Raw genomic sequence first — 18540 nt, 5'->3', positions numbered from 1 at the left:
GCAATAAAAGAACATAATTGTGCACATCGTTACATAGCATGTGCTATGGGGTGTGTGAGCCCAGACGCGTTTCGACCTCTGTTCGGTCAGGGGGACAATTGGCTCTAAATATACATACATTACATAATTTAAAGTTTAGAAAAACAACATATTTATTGTTAAATAAATCCATAATGGTATATTTACCACTCAACGGTGAAATAACTATTCATGTGACCAGAGATAATAATGCTATTGAAGAATCCAGGGGCCTGGAGTTGTGGTTGAATTGAAAATTGCTGTTCGGGGCGTGGCCTGGACCGGCATTTGAGAAGCAGCTTCCTCACAGAGCTCCTGCGTGGTATCCTGAAGTAATCCTGCTCCCGGCTTCTTTGCCCTGTCGGCCACAGACCGACTCAAGAACCTAAGGGGACCCAGCGGAGGTACCTGTGCAGGCGGAACTCATAATGATGGGGCTGCGGGGTAAGAATAAAGAAGAGGGTCAGCGCTCAGAAATCCAACATGGCGCCGCTGCGGGAACTTGGCAGCGCGGCACTGAGAAGCTCAAGGACTCAGTGAGTAAGCCTCCGAAAACCCCTAAGAGCACCAGCGGTGACCCTAAGGACATAAGGTACTATGCTCAGAAACTGTCAGGGTCTTGAACATGGCAGACTCAGCAGAGGAGGGGGGGGGGTGCCTGAGGGGGAGCTATCTCCACAGGGGGACGTGGAGGAAGACTCTCCTGACCACGCAGCTGCTGACAGCATGGCAGAGGAGCAGGATGAGGAACCTGCTCAGCCCACACTAGCTGAGATCCTGAAAGCTGTTAACAAATGCACTGCCTCAGTGAATACCTTGCAAGCTCATGTTTTGGTCTAACAAAGTCTCCCTGATAAGACCAGACCTACAAAAGATCAGAGAGAGAACTGCAGTTAGCAGGATTAGCGATATGGAGGATAAGCTCCCCCCTCTGATGAGAGACGCTAAGCAAAATGCTAGAATGGTCAATCAACAAGCTGATGACCTCGAATAGGATGAGGCGCAACAATGTCCCCATAGTCTGTCTCCCAGAGAAAATGGAGGGTAGGGACCCCACCGAGTACTTTGAGAAGTGGCTGCTGGAGGTATTTGGGAAGAAGGCGTTTACGGCCCTTTACGCGGTGGAGAGGGCTCACAGGGTTCCCATGCGGCCCCTTGCCCCGGGGCGTCCCCCGTGACCCATCTTGGTGCGCATGTTACATTACAGAGAGCTTATTCTTCGTCTGGCCAGAGAAAAACAGAATGTGCAGTTTAATGGAGCCTGCATCTCCTTTTATCCTGATTTTTTTTGTCTGATGTGCAGAAACGCTATGCCCAATTCAAAGTCGAGAAAATTGCTGTTCAGCCATTAAAAAAAAAAAACAGACAGTAGGCAACGGGAGCACATCCTGAGTGCCTGCAAGCTGCTGCTGTACCATCCTCTGAAAAGCAATAAGTCCTGGATCACTTTTTAGAGGTTGGTAAGTATTACCATCTATCTGAAAGAGTCCTAAGTTTGCAATTTTGATGACGGTTTACTATAAATTTTTCTTCAAAATGAATGGTAGGGAACCAGTGTGGTTGGATTTGTTCGATTGAAAAGCATTTTGAATCTGCTCTTTCCTGTGTTACAGATGTCAAAACAGTTGGAGATGTTTAAAACGAATCTAGAAGAGTTTGCTAGTAAACACAAGCAAGAAATCCGGAAGAATTCTCAGTTCAGGGTCCAGTTCCAAGATATGTGTGCGACAATTGGAGTGGATCCTCTGGCCTGTAAGTTGATGAACTTTCTGTCTGTCTTTTCACTTCAGTTCCTACCTTGGCTGAACCTTCACACACGTGCACACTACATATTCTGAGCATTGGGTGTCGTCACAATTATCAGCAATAGGGCCTGTAGTAGCTCATGTGCGCCAAAGCAGAAGCGGCAAGGGGAAAGCTGATGTAAAGGTTGCATGGCACAGTGGAGAGCAATGTAGTTTAAAGCCAGTCCTCGCTGCATCAGAGGTTCTACTTCTATGATACTGTAAAAGGGGCAAATCCTCTTCCACTCCTCCACTCACCTGTGTCCTGTAGGAGCCTGGAACATCCTTGCTCAGTCAGGATGGAGAGAAGCGAGAGACCGGGGAACCTTTGCTCCCCAATCTCTTTTGTGATAATTTTAGGGCTGTATTTACTATTGCAGTGTTACTATCCCTTGTGATAGTAGTATAGTTAAATTGAACTAAATCTGTATTTGAGCATATCAAATCGATGCTGTTTAATGCTTAAAGTTCAGAGCAAACTCTCCCATTTATCCATATCGTACCCCCTTCCTTTTAGCCACAGCCACTTTGCATAAGCAAAGATCATTAATGTAGCACTTACTTCCTGAAATCCATCTTCCCTTGGCTTAGGCATGCTGGCAAGAGGGTGTACTTTCGTTGAGAAAGCCCCTCCTCCAGAGAAAAAAAAAAAAACACAGACTCCAGGGATGTATGACATTATATTGGCCTAGGCCAGAAACTATTTTATGGGCCAGCACATTAAGTATTTTAAAACTGTGTTCTCCCTCCACTCCTCAAACCACGTCAGTGTGCACAAAATGCCAACCGTGCAGCCATTTGCTAAAATCATTTTAAGTTCATTTTTTTTTCCCCCTCATTAATGTACACCCCATAGTGACAGAAAAACACAGAATTGTTGACATTTTTGCAGATTTATTAAAAAAGAAAAAGTGAAATATCACACAGTCCTAAGTATTCAGACCCTTTGCTCAGTATTTAGTAGAAGCTCCTTTTGATCTAATCCTCTCCAGTTCTGTCAGGTTGGATGGTAAACATTGGTGGACCAGCATTTTTAGGTCTCTCCAGAGATGCTCAATTGGGTTTAAGTCAGGGCTGTGGCTGGGCCATTCAAGAACAGTCACGGAGTTGTTGTGAAGCCACTCCTACATTATTTTAGCTGTGTTCTTAGGGTCATTGTCTTGTTGGAAGGTAAACCTTCGGCCCAGTCTGAGGTCCTGAGCACTCTGGAGAAGGTTTTCGTCCAGGATATCCCTGTACTTGGCCGCATTCATCTTTCCCTTGATTGCAACCAGTCGTCCTGTCCCTGGAGCTGAAAAACACCCCACAGCATGATGCTGCCACCACCATGCTTCACTGTTGGGACTGTATTAAACAGGTTTAGAATTAAGGCCAAAAAGTTCTATCTTGGTCTCATCAGACCAGAGAATTTTATTTCTCACCATCTTGGAGTCCTTCAGGTGTTTTTCAGCAAACTCCATGCAGGCTTTCATGTGTCCTGCACTGAGGAGAGTCTTCCGTCGGGCCACTCTGCCATAGAGCAGACTGATGGAGGGCTGCAGTGATGGTTGACTTCCTACAACTTTCTCCCATCTCCCGACTGCATCTCTGGAGCTCAGCCACAGTGATCTTTGGGTTCTTCTTTACCTCTCTCACCAAGGCTCTTTTCTCCCTCGATAGCTCAGTTTGGCCGGATGGCCACTCCAGGAAGGGTTCTGGTCGTCCCAAACGTCTTCCATTCAAGGATTATGGAGGCCACTGTGCTCTTAAGAACCTTAAAGGGTCACTAAAGGAATTTTTTTTTAGCTAAATAGCTTCCTTTACCTTACTGCAGTCCTGGTTTCATGTCCTCATTGCTCGTTTTTGCTGTAAAACTGCTCTGTTCTGGACACTTCCTGGTTGTCTGGCTCCGTATGAAAAAAGTCATGGCAGAGTTTAGTTTTGTTTTCCTAGCCATGACTCTCTATGGCACTGTCCAGCACAGAGGCATAAAATAACACGCAAAGACTAAACTACTTTCAGTTTCGTTTTTGCATCTAAGAGGCACATTATATGATTGATTTGTATCTATTTTTAATCCTTTTTAAAAGGAATCGGTTAACTATTATGTCTCTATACCCTGTAAACAGTCATTTCAGCCAAAAAAATGTTTTTCCTTTAGTGATCCTTTAAGTGCAGCAGAATTTTTTTGTAACCTTGATCTGTGCCTTGCCACTCCTCAGGCAGTTCCTGTGACCTCCTGATTCTCATTTGCTCCGACATGCACTGTGAGCTGTAAGGTCTTCTATAGACAGGTGTGTGGCTTTCCTAATCAAGTCCAATCAGTATAATCCAACACAGCTGGACTCCAATGAAGGTGTAGAAGCATCTCAGGGATGATCAGAAGAAATGGACAGCACCTGAGTTATATATGAGAGCCACAGCAAAGGGTCTGATTACTTAGGACCGGGTGATATTTCAGTTTTTCTTTTTTTTATAAATCTGCAAAAATTTCAACAATTCTGTTTTTCTGTCACTATGGGGTGCTGTGTGTACATTAATGAGGGAAAACAATAACTTCAAATGATATTAGCAAATGGCTGCAATATAACAGAGTGAAAAATGTAAGGGGGTCTGAATACTTTCCGTACCCACTGTATGTAATATTTCATACTTACTGGTCAGTAAATGTTTTTTGACTTTTTGTCTTTCTTATAACATTAATAAAATAAAAAATTCAAAACCCCTAAACATTCCCTTTAACTCCTTGGCATGAGCTGAAATGTGCAGGCGTACCCGGTGCACCACTTAACAGATCGAGATAAGTTTGCATCTGTGGGAAGGGTGGGTTAGGTTAGGCCAGAAGAAGGGGGGGGGGGAGGAAATAAGTGCACATATCTGTTAATGGCTAAAGCTGTGACCATGTTTTAAAGTATTTTTTCTTTGATTTTGTTATTAATTCATAATTTTTTGCCTTTTCAGCTGGGAAAGGATTTTGGTCAGAAATGCTTGGCGTGGGTGACTTTTATTATGAGCTGGGTGTGCAGATAGTTGAAGTCTGCTTGGCTCTAAAGCACCATAACGGAGGTGAGTGCAGGGAGGAGTGTTTTGATAAAAAGTTATTTAATTTATTTATAATTGATTGCAGTGCCCATTCCAGTAGCCAGCACTTGAGTTACTAAATACATTGTCATTTCTTGTCTATTGAGAGACGCAGCCAATGTTAAACCTTTGGGTTATGCTGCCACCGTCAGGAGGATTGCCAAACAAAGGTATCTGCAGAGCACTTTACAGATTCAGAGCTGTTAGTGTTGGACTTGCTGTGTCTCTGAGGACTCCCTCCTGTGAGTAGGCCATTTGGACCAGGCATTGGGAGTTCTCTCATTTTTATTAGATGTTGTGCACCTCATTTTCATTTCCTGCTGACTTACTGTGAAAGAGGTTAAAGCAGAGTGCTGATGTAATTGCTCTGGGTGTAGTGTTGCATGCACTCCAGCCTCTTTCCCACCAGCCATAATCGAGGAAGCATCTCTCTGCTCCTGCTTTGAGAAAACATAGAACTTTGATCCATGATCAGTTCCTACTTCCTGTCTGCACTGGTCCTTGGTCACCTGCTTCACCCTCCGGGCTTGTCTGCCAGAAGCCCAGGCTCTTAGCTTGAGCCTGTCTGTTGATGACTTCACTTGTAGTTATAGACACAGTGGGACAGTCCAGCTGTACCATGTGTCCCCAGCACACTGGGGTCAGGGTCATCCTGCAGTGCAGTGGTGTAGCATGGGGGAGGGGGGCCCAGGGGGACCGTTGCCCCGGGCGCAACATTTGGAGGGGCGCAGTGACAGGCGGGAGATTAGTTAAGGAGACTGTGAGCTATAAAAAAACAAGTTGCGGCTTAGGCTCCAGCGCCGCGGCCGGTAACACTGAACACTTTGTCTTCAGCTGCAGTATCATCGTCTTCACTATTTCTGCACTGTTCAGTCACTCACTGCAGTGTCCGCAGTGACCGTCGGCCTGTATGGACACTGAGTACTCGCTCTGTTACACTGGTGGTCAGTGTAGTGTGTGTTGCAGTGGTCAGTGTAGTGTGTGTTGCAGTAGTCACTGCAACACAGACTACACTACACTGACCACTGCAACACAGACTACACTACACTGACCACTGAAACACACACTACCCTACACTGACCACTGCAACACAGACTACACTACACTGACCACTGAAACACACACTACCCTACACTGACCACTGGAACACAGACTACACTACACTGACCACTGAAACACACACTACCCTACACTGACCACTGGAACACAGACTACACTACACTGACCACTGAAACACACACTACCCTACACTGACCACTGCAACACAGACTACACTACACTGACCACTGAAACACACACTACCCTACACTGACCACTGGAACACAGACTACACTACACTGACCACTGAAACACACACTACCCTACACTGACCACTGCAACACAGACTACACTACACTGGTCTGTGTAGTGTAGTGTGTGTTGCAGTGGTCAGTGTAGTGTGTGTTGCAGTGGTCAGTGTAGTGTGTGGTGTAGTGGTGTCAGTGTAGTGTCAATTGTAGTGGACAGTTTAGTGTAGTGGTCAATGTAGTGGACAGGTAGGTCAGTGTAGTGATCAGTCTAGGAATCATGTAGGTCAGTGTAGAGGTTAGTGTAGTGGTCATTGTAGGAATTTGGCTGGTCAGTACTATTGTAGGAAGGGAAGGGACTAAAAGTCCATATGTTAGGGGGACGCAAATTTCTTGTCTTGCCCCGGGCTCTGACAACCCACGCTACTGCTGCAGTGTTCCCCCTGATGAGCCAGTTTACATAGTGTAGAATCATGTGTCTTGTTGAAATATATCCTGTCTTCCTCGGGTGTTGCTCAGCCTGCTCCCCACTCTGAGGAGTTATTTTTTACACAGTCATCTAAGACTTTGCACAGTTAAAACTCTGACTGTAGAGGCCGCAAACATGCTACTTCCCTTTCCCCTATAGCACCTGAGATACCTGCAGCCCTGGCTGCTGCCATGCCTTTGGCTGTGGAAACTTTGTCCAATGCCAAATCTCTGACTGGTAAGCAGTCTTCTGCTATCATTCTTAAATTAGGAGTTTTGCCCTTAAAGCGGTGGTTCCCCCTAAAACACATTTCTAACGATAGATTCGTAAGACCCGTTACACTGCGGGTAGGCTGGCTTTTTTTTTTTTTCGTACATACCGAGATCTCGGCGTCTCGTCCCTTGGCGGTGGGCGTTCCTATTTGATTGACGTTCCTCGGACGGGCGCATACGTGACGTCACGACTTTCCGACAGAAGCCGAACGTCATTGCGCATGCGCCGTATAGAGTCGGCTCTATACGGCACCTGCGCAGCGACGTTCGGCTTCTTTCGGAAAGTCGTGACGTCACGTATGCGCCCGTCCGAGGAACGTCAATCAACTAGGAACGCCCACTGACAAGGGACGAAACGCCGAGATGTCGGTATGTACTAAAAAAAAAAAAAAAAAAAGCCAGCCTACCCGCAGTGTAACGGGTCTTACGAATCTATTGTTAGAAATGTGTTTTAGGGGGAACCACCCCTTTAAGGAAAAACTGGAAGATCAATTTACTAGTGCTGTCTGACCTTGGCTCCTACAGGGCCACTAAGACTTGTGGTTTGAATTCCAAATGGTTCAGCAGGAACCGGACGAGATTTCAACCATTAATGGGCATGCTGAATGTACCAAGTTGATCGATTGATCAACTTGGTTCAACCAGTCTGCCAGATTATTTTGCGATTATCACATAATATCACACAAGCTATAGCCGCTTGCGATAATTGATGTCTTCTCCCAGGGGGGGTGACTTCCCCCTCCCCTTGCCGGAAGCAAACAGTTGCTCGACAGAAGAGATTCTCTTGTCAGCATTGACTGTGTCGATGGGGGAATCCATGCCAAGTTTACACCATCTATGGTCTGTCTTAGGCTTGGTTCACACCGATGTATGGTGTGTGTTTTGTTTTATTTTTTGCATTTTGCAGCAACACACTACAGTCAATTTACCATGGTTTTCTATGGGGCATGTTCATATCTATGCATTTTTCAGCTGCTGCATTTTTGTAAAGTGTCATGGACTTTTTTTTTTTAGCGCAATATGGTGCATTTTTGGTTGAATCGACATCAATGGACACACTGTGGAAACGCATGTAGTACATTTTTGATGCGTTTTGTAATCTGCCTAGAAACAAAGACATCTCATTAAAAAACAAATGAGAAATAAGGGTGCAAAAACGCAAAACGTACCGCAAAAAGCACTGGTGAAATGGACCAAAAGACAACATCATAGGTGTGAACCAGGTCCGAGGCCTGCAAAAACCCCTTCCCTTAATATGCTCTTTTATAGTGGTGTTTTTTATTTATTTTATTTTTATTCATTTTTTTTTTTTTTCAAGGGCCATGTTCTTTTTGGCAGACTCTGCCTTGCATCTGGATCTGGCAGTACTCTTATGCCAGACCATGGCTGAATGGGTTTAACATGATATGATTGATGCAGACATTGACCCACTCATCATTGTGATGTTTGACTTTAATGGAGAAGTAGGGCTTCTCCTGATCTTCACAGGAGTGCACGTAGTCCAGATTCGGCCAATCGTGGGCTAAAGTCCACTGTTGGCTGATATCCCCGAACCATTCCAGACACTGGAGGGATCTTGACTTTATTGTTAAGATCAACAGCTGGAGCCTAAGCCAGCCGCTCCTGCCCTCTCCACGGTCCAGTGCTCCAGTGAGCGCTGGAGGAGCAGAGGGCCAGTGACAGTCACCGGCTCACTGAAGACTGAGAACTGAGCGATTTACTGGTCTTTTTATCGCTCAGTTCTTAGTCTTGGGGGCGGTGATAAACAGATGCAGCATTGATCGATTCTGCATCTACCTAGGTAATTATTTTTAAAAATCTTTTTTTAAATCCCACACTTCTCTTTTAAAGCTGACTTCTAGGGAAACCACTAAATTACATAGAGATATTTATTTATCTGACAGCTGTTTAAACAGCAATATTATTCCCATGTCACACCTTTGCTGTTATAATTGCATCATGTTTCTATTTTTAGTAATGGAAATGTAACTGATTGCTTACAGGGAGAATACTTTTTTTACAGCACAGTATAGACTTTCTTCTGTGTGCTAATGTTTGTTCTATTGTGCAAATATTGTTTTTATCTCTTTTATGCTCAATGTCATACATTTTCCACTATTATCTGTAACCTAAGTATTTTATACACTTATTTTGTCTTTTTTTCCAATTTTATCATTTGTTGGCTTTCATTGATTTTCTAACACGTGTGAAGAATAACAGCTGGAAGCTGAACAGGTCCCAATGCTTCCGCTTTCCACCATTTTAACCACTTGCTTACTGGGCACATAAACCCCCTTCGTTCCCAGGCAAAATTTCAGCTTCCGGCACTGCGTCGCTTTAACTGACATTTGCGCGGTCGTGCGACGTGGCTCCCAAACAAAATTGGCGTCCTTTTTTCGCCACAAATAGAGCTTTCTTTTGGTGGTATTTGATCACCTCTGCGGTTTTTATTTTTTGCGCTATAAACAAAAAAAGAGCGTCAATTTTAAAAAAAATATATATTTTTTTTTTACTTGTTGCTATAATAAATATCCCATTTTTTTTTTTTTTTTTTTTTAAAAACTATTTTTTTTCTCAGTTAAGGCTGATACGTATTTTTCGACATATTTTTGTAAAAAAAAAAAAAAAATCGCAATAAGCGACTGGTTTGCGCAAAAGTTATAGCGCCTACAAAATGGGGAACAGAATTATGATTTTTTTTCATTCTTCTTTTTTTTTTTTACTAGTAATGGCGGCGATCTGCGATTTTTATTGGGACTGCGATATTGCGACGGACGTATCGGACACTTTTGACACAATTTTGGGACCATTCACATTTATTCAGCGATCAGTGCTATAAAAATGCACTAATTACTGTATAAATGTGACTGGCAGTGAAGGGGTTAACACTAGGGGGTGAGGAAGGGGTTAAATGTGTAGCCTGGGTGTGTTCTAACTGTGTGAGGGGGAGGGGGGGACTGGGGGAGGTGACCGATGCTGTGTCTCTATGTACAAGAGACACAGATCGGTCTCCTCTTCTCTAACAGCACGTGGAGCTCTGTGTTTACACACAGAGCTCCACGTCCCTGCTGTTACCGGCTGTGTCACCAAAGATCGCGTGTACCCGGCGGACATCGCGGCCGCCAGGTACACGCATCAGGTCCCCAGCGATGCGGCGGCACAGTGGTTACCCGCCGCCTGCCCCCCAGTGGTGCGTGCGGATACTGCTTTCAAATGACGTCCAAAGACGTCCACTTGGCACCTGAGAACCGCGCTGTTGACGTCTTTTGTCAATAGCGCGGGGCTCAAGTGGTTAAAGAGAATCCAGAGGGGATGTTTTGTCAAAGCAGGATGAAATGCATTGCCGATCCCAACCAATCAGATTCCTGCAGTCATTTTTCTTGGTTAGGTTATAGTACAGGGACCATTTAGTTTCCAGCTGTGACTTACCTGTTTAGATTGAAGAATAAAAGATGGCATCTGGCAGATCGCTGCAGTAATGGCTCTAGTCTTTCTTTATTGAAAATGTTTAGTCCTGTGTGTTTTTTATTTTTTCCCTAGGTCTGATCACATTAGGTGAACTGCACCAGCAAGTTCTAAAGGGAAGAGGGAAGCTCGCTCAGGACGTCAGTCAGTAAGCATTCTTCCTCTCTTTCACAGAGTCCTAGGCAGCCAAATGGCCAATACAGCAGAGTCATTGGCATACTTTCTTATTTCAGAGATGATATCATCAGAGCAATCAAAAAACTCAAAGTCCTAGGTAGTGGTTTTGGCATCATCCCTGTGGGTGGATCTTACCTGGTGCAGTCGGTTCCTGCAGAGCTGAACATGGATCACACCGTGGTGCTACAGCTGGCAGAGGTTGGTACAAATCAAAGGCTTTGTCTTGCAGCTTGAATCATTTTACAGTACTGGGCTCTATTGCGTCAAAATGTATTTGTTTTAGAAACAATACTTTGTGTGATCATCACATAATCCTGGAATTGTGAAAAACAAAATACCTTTAATCGAGTAGTTGTTTCTGCCCTATACTGATGCCTACCGCAACTGTTTTGTTTATACTTCAGCTGTCAGCGATGGTACAAAACATTGAAAAGTTATTTACAAATGAAATTGTGTGTATATATATATATATATGTAAATAGGGAAGGTAGTGCTGCGCTAATGGGTGGTGGATGGGTAAGTGTATGGACAGGTGGGGGAAGGGAATAATATTGGTATAGCTGAAAATGAGAGCAGTATAACCAAAAATAGCATAAACAAAGAATAATCCGTGAACAATACTGGTGCAAATCATATAACTCCACACATTTCTCTTGGTGTGATAAATACACTAAAAAATGAGGTAATGAATAGTGCAAAAAATTATATATAACACAACACCCAAATAGCTGTGATGGGTAACAATATTAAACAGGTGATAAACAGTCCTTGAACAAGGCTTAAGCTGTGTCAACAAAAATATATATATATATATATATATATATATATATATATATATATATATATATATATATATATATATATATATATATATATATATATATATATATATATATATATATATATAATCATTTGAAAGTCCAAAAAATGAGAAAAAGGTGCTGGTGTAGGTCCGCAGTGTGAGGTTATAAGTGGGTAGATATCCAGTGATCCTTTTAAGATGAATAAGGATGTCCCCTTACCTTACTGCTGTAAGGTAACAGCATATAGATCCAACCACATTAGATGGTTAACCAGATGGGCTCTGATCCAGGAACGACAGGTCCTCCTTGGAAGTCTCGTCCCAGACTTATTCCACTGTACTAATATAACAATTACGTAATTGTCCTTATTCATCTTAAAAGGATCACTGGATATCTACCCACTTATAACCTCACACTGTGGACCTACACCAGCACCTTTTTCTCATTTTTTGGACTTTCAAATGATTATTTATATATTTGTGTGTATATATATATATATATATATATATATATATATATATATATATATATATATATATATATATATATATATATATATATATATATATATATATATATATATATATATATATATATATATATATATATATATATATATATAATTTGTTGACACAGCTTAAGCCTTGTTCAAGGACTGTTTATCACCTGTTTAATATTGTTACCCATCACAGCTATTTGGGTGTTGTGTTATATATAATTTTTTGCACTATTCATTACCTCATTTTTTAGTGTATTTATCACACCAAGAGAAATGTGTGGAGTTATATGATTTGCACCAGTATTGTTCACTGATTATTCTTTGTTTATGCTATTTTTGGTTATACTGCTCTCATTTTCAGCTATACCAATCTTATTCCCTTCCCCCACCTGTCCATACACTTACCCATCCACCACCCATTAGCGCAGCACTACCTTCCCTATTTACAATTACGTATGGTTTGATACACCTTTCAGTGCCGCAGCTGTACCCTCACCCCTCCCCCCCCCCCCCCCCTCCCTCCTTGTTTTCTCCCCTGATAAGCGCGGTAATATTCACTTTTTATATATATATATATATATATTTTTTGTTTATGTGTATATATATATATATATAATGTGTTTACAAATATTAACAAACAAAGCAAACAAAAAAAGTTTTCATTATTCAAAGTTTGTATAATAGGAGTAAAGAAAAAAAATGAGCATGAAAATTAATTTAAAAGAAAAAATTGCGCTAATGAGCCCAAAATGATGCTTCAATGGTAAGTCCTATAAGGAAAGCTGGTATAAAAAAAGCACGACTTCCTGGGTCCTGGGTCCTAAATCAACCTGATAAATTGTATGCTTACCAGAAAGCAAGCCAATGTGGCAGATGGCTATAACCCAGCCCAGCCCAGGCCTTTGGTTAGCACATCAGTACTAACTCCTCCAGTGTTGATGGGTTTCAGCGAAAGTTGACTCCACAATATGCGTAGGTGGTTAACCCAAAGTAAGGAGAAAATAAAAAACATAGCGTGACCCTGTGATAGGATCAATGCTATGGGGTATAGGAAACAACTGCACCCAGTGTTGACAACTTGTATGAGTGAACCACAACCGCACAAAGAGTCTCCTTGCCAGACAATAGATATTGGACAATAGTAAGATCAAAACAGGTGAAATGACACCCAAATCCACCGCAATGTGAACCACCACCATACAGGGAATCTTCTTACCAGATTGAAGCAGCTGTAAGCATTATCAATACAGACAAGGATCTTCAAAATCAACTGCAGGCTAGTGAATGGATAAATGGATGGATGCAAACTCTCACTGCTAGGACCGTGAACTCCGTAAGACTCGTGGATGAGATGACTACTCAGGAAGAAATTAAAGGACTAGATAGTGTAGTACCATTGAAGCATTTAATATAAAAAAGGAAATACACTTACTAGAATTACGATAAACGATAACATGTAAAATGAAGCCGGCCGGCTGCAATGCAAAACTCCCGTCCTGCAAACGTGGTGACGTCAGCGCGTACCCCCTCAGACACGTTTTCGTCACCAAAGACATTTTCATAATGGAAAATTAATCAAATGGAGGAGCATAAGGAGTTGAGGCTTATTCGAGTAAATGAAGGGTTAATAAGGGGTTAAACAAAGGAACATTTATGAAAGCAAATAAAATTGAAATAAAAGCTTGGTGGAACGGGGTCACTTTTATTCCTATCACAAGGAATGTAAAAATCCCTTGTAAAAGGAAACAAGCATGACGGTACCTCTTTAATGTGAGATCTGGGGTCAAAAAGACCTCAAATCTCTAGTTTATACTTGAATGCAATAAATAAGATTAAAAAAAAGAGAAAATCCCCTTTTAAGACCATTGGGCGGAAGTGATGTTTGATGTCACTTCCGTTGTCCGTTGCTTCCCTCACTCGGATCCATGTTACTGAGGGGAGAGGACACGATCACAGCAATACCACATATATGTTTGTATCCTCAGTACAGCCCAGAAACGATGGTGCACATTTTTGCTTTTTTTTTTTTTTTTTATCCTATTTAAAACACATCGATACGAATTAAAAAAAAAAAAAAAACGTTCTAAAATCATGAACTTTGGCCTGACAGGTCAAATTGCATGACAAGTAACACCATATTGTTTGCAATGGCACTGTTCAAATTGATGCAATTTGCGGAGCAGCATCGATTTGAAAAAGTAGTTCCTGCACTGCTTTTTTCGATTTTGGGTACGACTTGCATAGACATCTGTGCATGAAGCTGCACCGATGTCTTCCAAGTCGCACATGAATTTGCACTGACATGCAGATTTGAAATTGTTTGATTTCAGATGAAGTCGCCTGATTTCAACGCCGCATTTAATGTGAACGAGGGCTAAAAATAGATTTTAATGTGAATTTTTTATTTTTTTTACTATATTTATAAAGCACTGATGCATTATGCACTTCTTTACCCAGTAGATACAAGCATTTATATTATTCTGTGTTCCAGAGGAAGCTAATGCCTACTAGAAGAAAACCTACATAATGGCAGGGGATCATACAAACTTCATGCAGATTGTCTTCTTGGTGATAATTAAACTCCTGATTTCAGTGCTACCCAATAAATCACCATTCTTATTATTTCTTGCAGAAAAAGGGCTATGTGACAGTTGGTGAAATACATTCAAGTCTGAATTGGGAGAAAGAAAGAGCAAAGCATGTGCTGGTGAGTTGAATCTGTACTGTATAAGATTCTGGGCAGGCTGACAGTGGTAACATGCCGGTGCATCCCCAGACCTGTACTGACGTGTGCCTGACACCGGCGTTACATTTAGATTTACTTTTTAGTCAGTCTTTTGACTAAAATGCCATTTTAGTTTTAGTCGACTAAAGTAGTAGTAATTTCATGGACGACAATCTTTTTGGCAACAAACTTTAACGCTGCCTGTCACATGTTCGTGACAGTGGAGGTGTAGTGGAGGCAGTCATTGTCAGTCCATTGTTGCTGATTTTTGGTACGTGGATTCTTTTAAATATTTTCCAGTCTGCCAGTTGGCTCAGTCTGTTCAGGAGCTTTGTTTTGAGATGTTTTTGTCACCTATAGGTTAGGTTCACACTTATGCGATTGGTGCAGTTAGCATTTGTGCAGGCACAGCAGTCTTATCATGTGAAATGAGCTGCTGTATATGCAGGAAACGCAGGAGAAAGGTGTCTGCACCTTTTTTCAAATCGCAGCTGCAGGAAAATCACATGATGCTTTTGAAATTTCCCGCACCGGAAAATGTGCTGTGGGTGCCTTTTAAGAATTAATGGCATCCCTGCATGTTTGCTAAATAGCAGCACAGTTTGCGTGCTGGTGCAGGAATGCGCTAGATTTACACGCATACCTGCATATATGTGAACCTAGCCTTGAACAGTCATTGGGCCGGATTCAGATACATTGCAGTATCTGTCGGCGCGGCATAACGTAGCTCAGATACAGTAGGCCGCCGTAACTCAGGGCGCAAGTTCCGTATGCAGAAAGGACTTGCGCCCTTAGTTACGGCGGCGTAACGTATGTCTTTCATGCGCCGTTCGTGAAAGAATCACAGTGCGCATGCTCGAAATTACGCCGCAAGTCGTCATTGCTTTAGACGTGAGCGTAACTTGCATACAGCCCTATTCGCGAACGACTTACGCAAACAACGTGAAATTTTTAAAACTCGACGTGGGAACGACGTCCATACTTAACATTAGCTACGCCTCATATAGCAGGGGTAACTTTACGCCGGAAAAAGCCTAACGTAAACGACGTAAAAAAATGTGCCGGCCGGACGTACGTTTCTGAATTGGCGTAAATACCTAATTAGCATATTCCTTGCGTAAAGATACGGAAGCGCCACCTAGCGGCCAGCGTAAATATGCAGCCTAAGATACGACGGTCGGATCTTAGGAAAATCAATGCGTAACGGATTCTATGAATCCGTCGCATAGATACGACGGCCCGCACTCAGAGATACAACGGCGTATCCGGAGATACGCCGTCGTATCTCCTTTCTGAATCCGGGCCATTGACTTTGATTAACAGCAGCGGGAGCCAATGAGAAGGTAGAGTCCCAGACAGCTGAGACTCTCGTGCTACATCAATAGATTGCCATTGGGCTCAAGTAAGTATTATGGCTCATTTACACTTGCTTTGGCTTCAACACACATTAACAGTTTTACAGTTGCTTCAAAACAAGGCTTCGGACATGCTTTGTTAAAGCTCTATGGACGTAGCCAAAGCTTGTGTCACTAAATAAAGCGATTAGCTTACAGTCCTGTTTGCACCTTGTTTTGCTTTGCTTCAAAAATTATTCCCTGTGTAGCTTTAGTGGTGCTTCAAAGTCTCCATAGAAGTCTATGGCAAAGCTCACTTGAAGCCTCCAACAAAAGCCCCATGAAGCACCAAGCAAAAGATAGTTGTAAACAGGACTGTAAGCTAACCATTTTATTCAGTGACAGGAAATTTGATTGGCGTTCAGAGAGCTTTAACAAAGCCTGTCCGAAGCCTTGTTTTGAAGCAAATTTAAACTAGCACTTAGGGGGCTGCTGCACACAAAACGCTTTTTATCCTAATGGATATAATGCATTTAGTCTGGTTGATGAACTTAATTTACCAACCTCTGCTTTCCAGCAACCTTCAGAGCTCTGTGTAATGTGTTGGATAAATGCAGGGTGCGTCCTTAAAGGAGTTGTAAAGTCTGAAGGTTTTTTTTATCTTAATGTATTCTATATATTAAGATAAAAAGCCTTCTGTGTGCAGCAGCCCCCCTAATACTTACCTTAGCGGTATCTAGCGATGTCCACAAGTGTCTTGGCTATCCGGGACTCTCCCTCATGATTGGTTGAGACAGAGCAGTGGTGCCATTGGCTCCCACTGCTGTCAATCAAAGTGAGCTGGCCAATCAGGAAAAAGAGGTGGCCGTGCCGCAGCCGCTTGTCTGAATGGACACGGGAGCTGTGACTCGGCTCGGGTGCCCCCATAGCAAGTTGCTTGCTGTGGGGGCACTAAACAGGAGGGAGGGGCCAGGAGCACCAAAGAGGGACCTAAGAAGAGGAGGATCGGGGCTGCTCTGTGCAAGGCTAACTGCACAGAGCAGGGAAGTATAACATGTTTGTAAAGTCTCACGGAGCTGTGACTCGGCTCGGGTGCCCCCATAGCAAGTTGCTTGCTGTGGGGGCACTAAACAGGAGGGAGGGGCCAGGAGCACCAAAGAGGGACCTAAGAAGAGGAGGATCGGGGCTGCTCTGTGCAAGGCTAACTGCACAGAGCAGGGAAGTATAACATGTTTGTAAAGTCTCACGGAGCTGTGGTTCGGCTTGGGTGCCCCCAGAGCAAGCTGCTTGCTGTGGTGGTACTTAACAGGAGAGAGGGTCCAGGAGTGCCGACGAGGGACCCGAGAAAAGGAGGATCTGGGCTGTTCTGGGCAAAACCATTTCACAGAGCAGATGAGTATGACGTGTTTATTTTTAACTAAAAAAAAAAGACTTTACAATCCCTTTAATCTAGAGCCATGGCATAGCTTCTGCTGTCACTCAGTCCCTCCAGACTCATTTTATGACGGGGCAATCGGGCCTGCGTCGTGGTGGCATTTACATGGCTGTATCTAATCTCCCCTGTACTGTACAGTACTATCTGCTGTATGAATTCTCCTGAAATGTGACTTTTGGGCACTAGGTTTTATTTATGATGCTTCTCAATATAAAGTGCTTCCAGGTTCAGAGAATGCAGCTCAGCATTTGGTGTGCCAGGTCTCTAAGAACTGGCTTGTTCGGCACTTCCTCTATTTAGAAAACATTTTGTATTCTTTTTTTTTTTTTTTTTTTTTTCTTCAATGAATACAAAGCTCTTTCTGATTGGAGAACCTGGAGAGGAGGGGCGGATTAACATCACAATATACCCTCGTCCATTCAGAGAATGCCTTGTATTCATTGATTAAAAGAAGATCTTTTATAAACAGAGGAGGTGCCAAGCGAGCGACGCTCTATTCTCAGTGGGTTTTATTTATTTTTTTCATGTGCAATTGAAAAAACATCTACTAAAAAACATCTGTATTAGCTGTAGCCTTAGAATTGTAGGATTTAGCTGTTTTTGTGGTAATGTGATCTTACTGTTGTCACCATTTAGGAACACTTACTGAAGGAAGGCTTGGCATGGCTAGATTTGCAGGCGGCTGGAGACCCCCAGTATTGGCTTCCAGGTCTCTTTACTGAACTTTATTCTAATCGAAGTACTCCAGAGGAGTCCAGCGAGGGACCACCATGACACCTGACACTGGGCATTGAAATCTCCACTACCTCAGAGTCCTCTGTCTTATAAAACAAACCACCTCTGAAAGAAGCAGATTCTTTTTTGTGTTTGGTTACCTTTTGCCTGGGACTGGAGCAGATATATCTGACATTTTTATCTAGCAGCTCTGTTTACATGTGCAAATAAGACTTTTAACTGATAGATAACAGAGGACATTTTATTAGTGGAGTTCAATCACAGCCAAGTAGTGGCCTTTCTCCTATATAATGATTACTGTGCTACAGACTGAACCAGCCACGTATCTGAAGTGTACCTTCTCCAGGGCCAATTGGAAATACATTGATCTGGAATGTATACAGTTTATTGAAGAAACTGGTCCCCCATCAGTCTGCACAAAGACAACTTGTATTCCACTGTACTATACTTTCTACAATAAAATATTGTAATAATAAAA

The 18540-nt window shown here is 42.7% G+C and overlaps 1 protein-coding gene across 2 annotated transcripts in view; it reads left to right on the top strand.

The window, feature by feature from the left end:
- SNF8 (SNF8 subunit of ESCRT-II) overlaps nucleotides 1–18540 on the top strand; it is a 26328-nt gene extending 7788 nt beyond the window's left edge. For both annotated transcript variants that reach the window (XM_040331604.1, XM_040331603.1), the window contains exons 3-8: nucleotides 1632–1770; nucleotides 4743–4847; nucleotides 10430–10502; nucleotides 10588–10729; nucleotides 14466–14540; nucleotides 17964–18540. In XM_040331604.1, coding sequence (XP_040187538.1) covers nucleotides 1632–1770; nucleotides 4743–4847; nucleotides 10430–10502; nucleotides 10588–10729; nucleotides 14466–14540; nucleotides 17964–18101 — 672 coding nt within the window. In that variant the 3' untranslated portion in view covers nucleotides 18102–18540. The remainder of the gene's footprint in view (nucleotides 1–1631; nucleotides 1771–4742; nucleotides 4848–10429; nucleotides 10503–10587; nucleotides 10730–14465; nucleotides 14541–17963) is intronic.

Source organism: Rana temporaria, chromosome 12, assembly GCF_905171775.1.
Source record: "Rana temporaria chromosome 12, aRanTem1.1, whole genome shotgun sequence".
NCBI lineage: Eukaryota > Metazoa > Chordata > Amphibia > Anura > Ranidae > Rana > Rana temporaria.
This window is presented reverse-complemented; position numbering and strand designations above follow the sequence as displayed.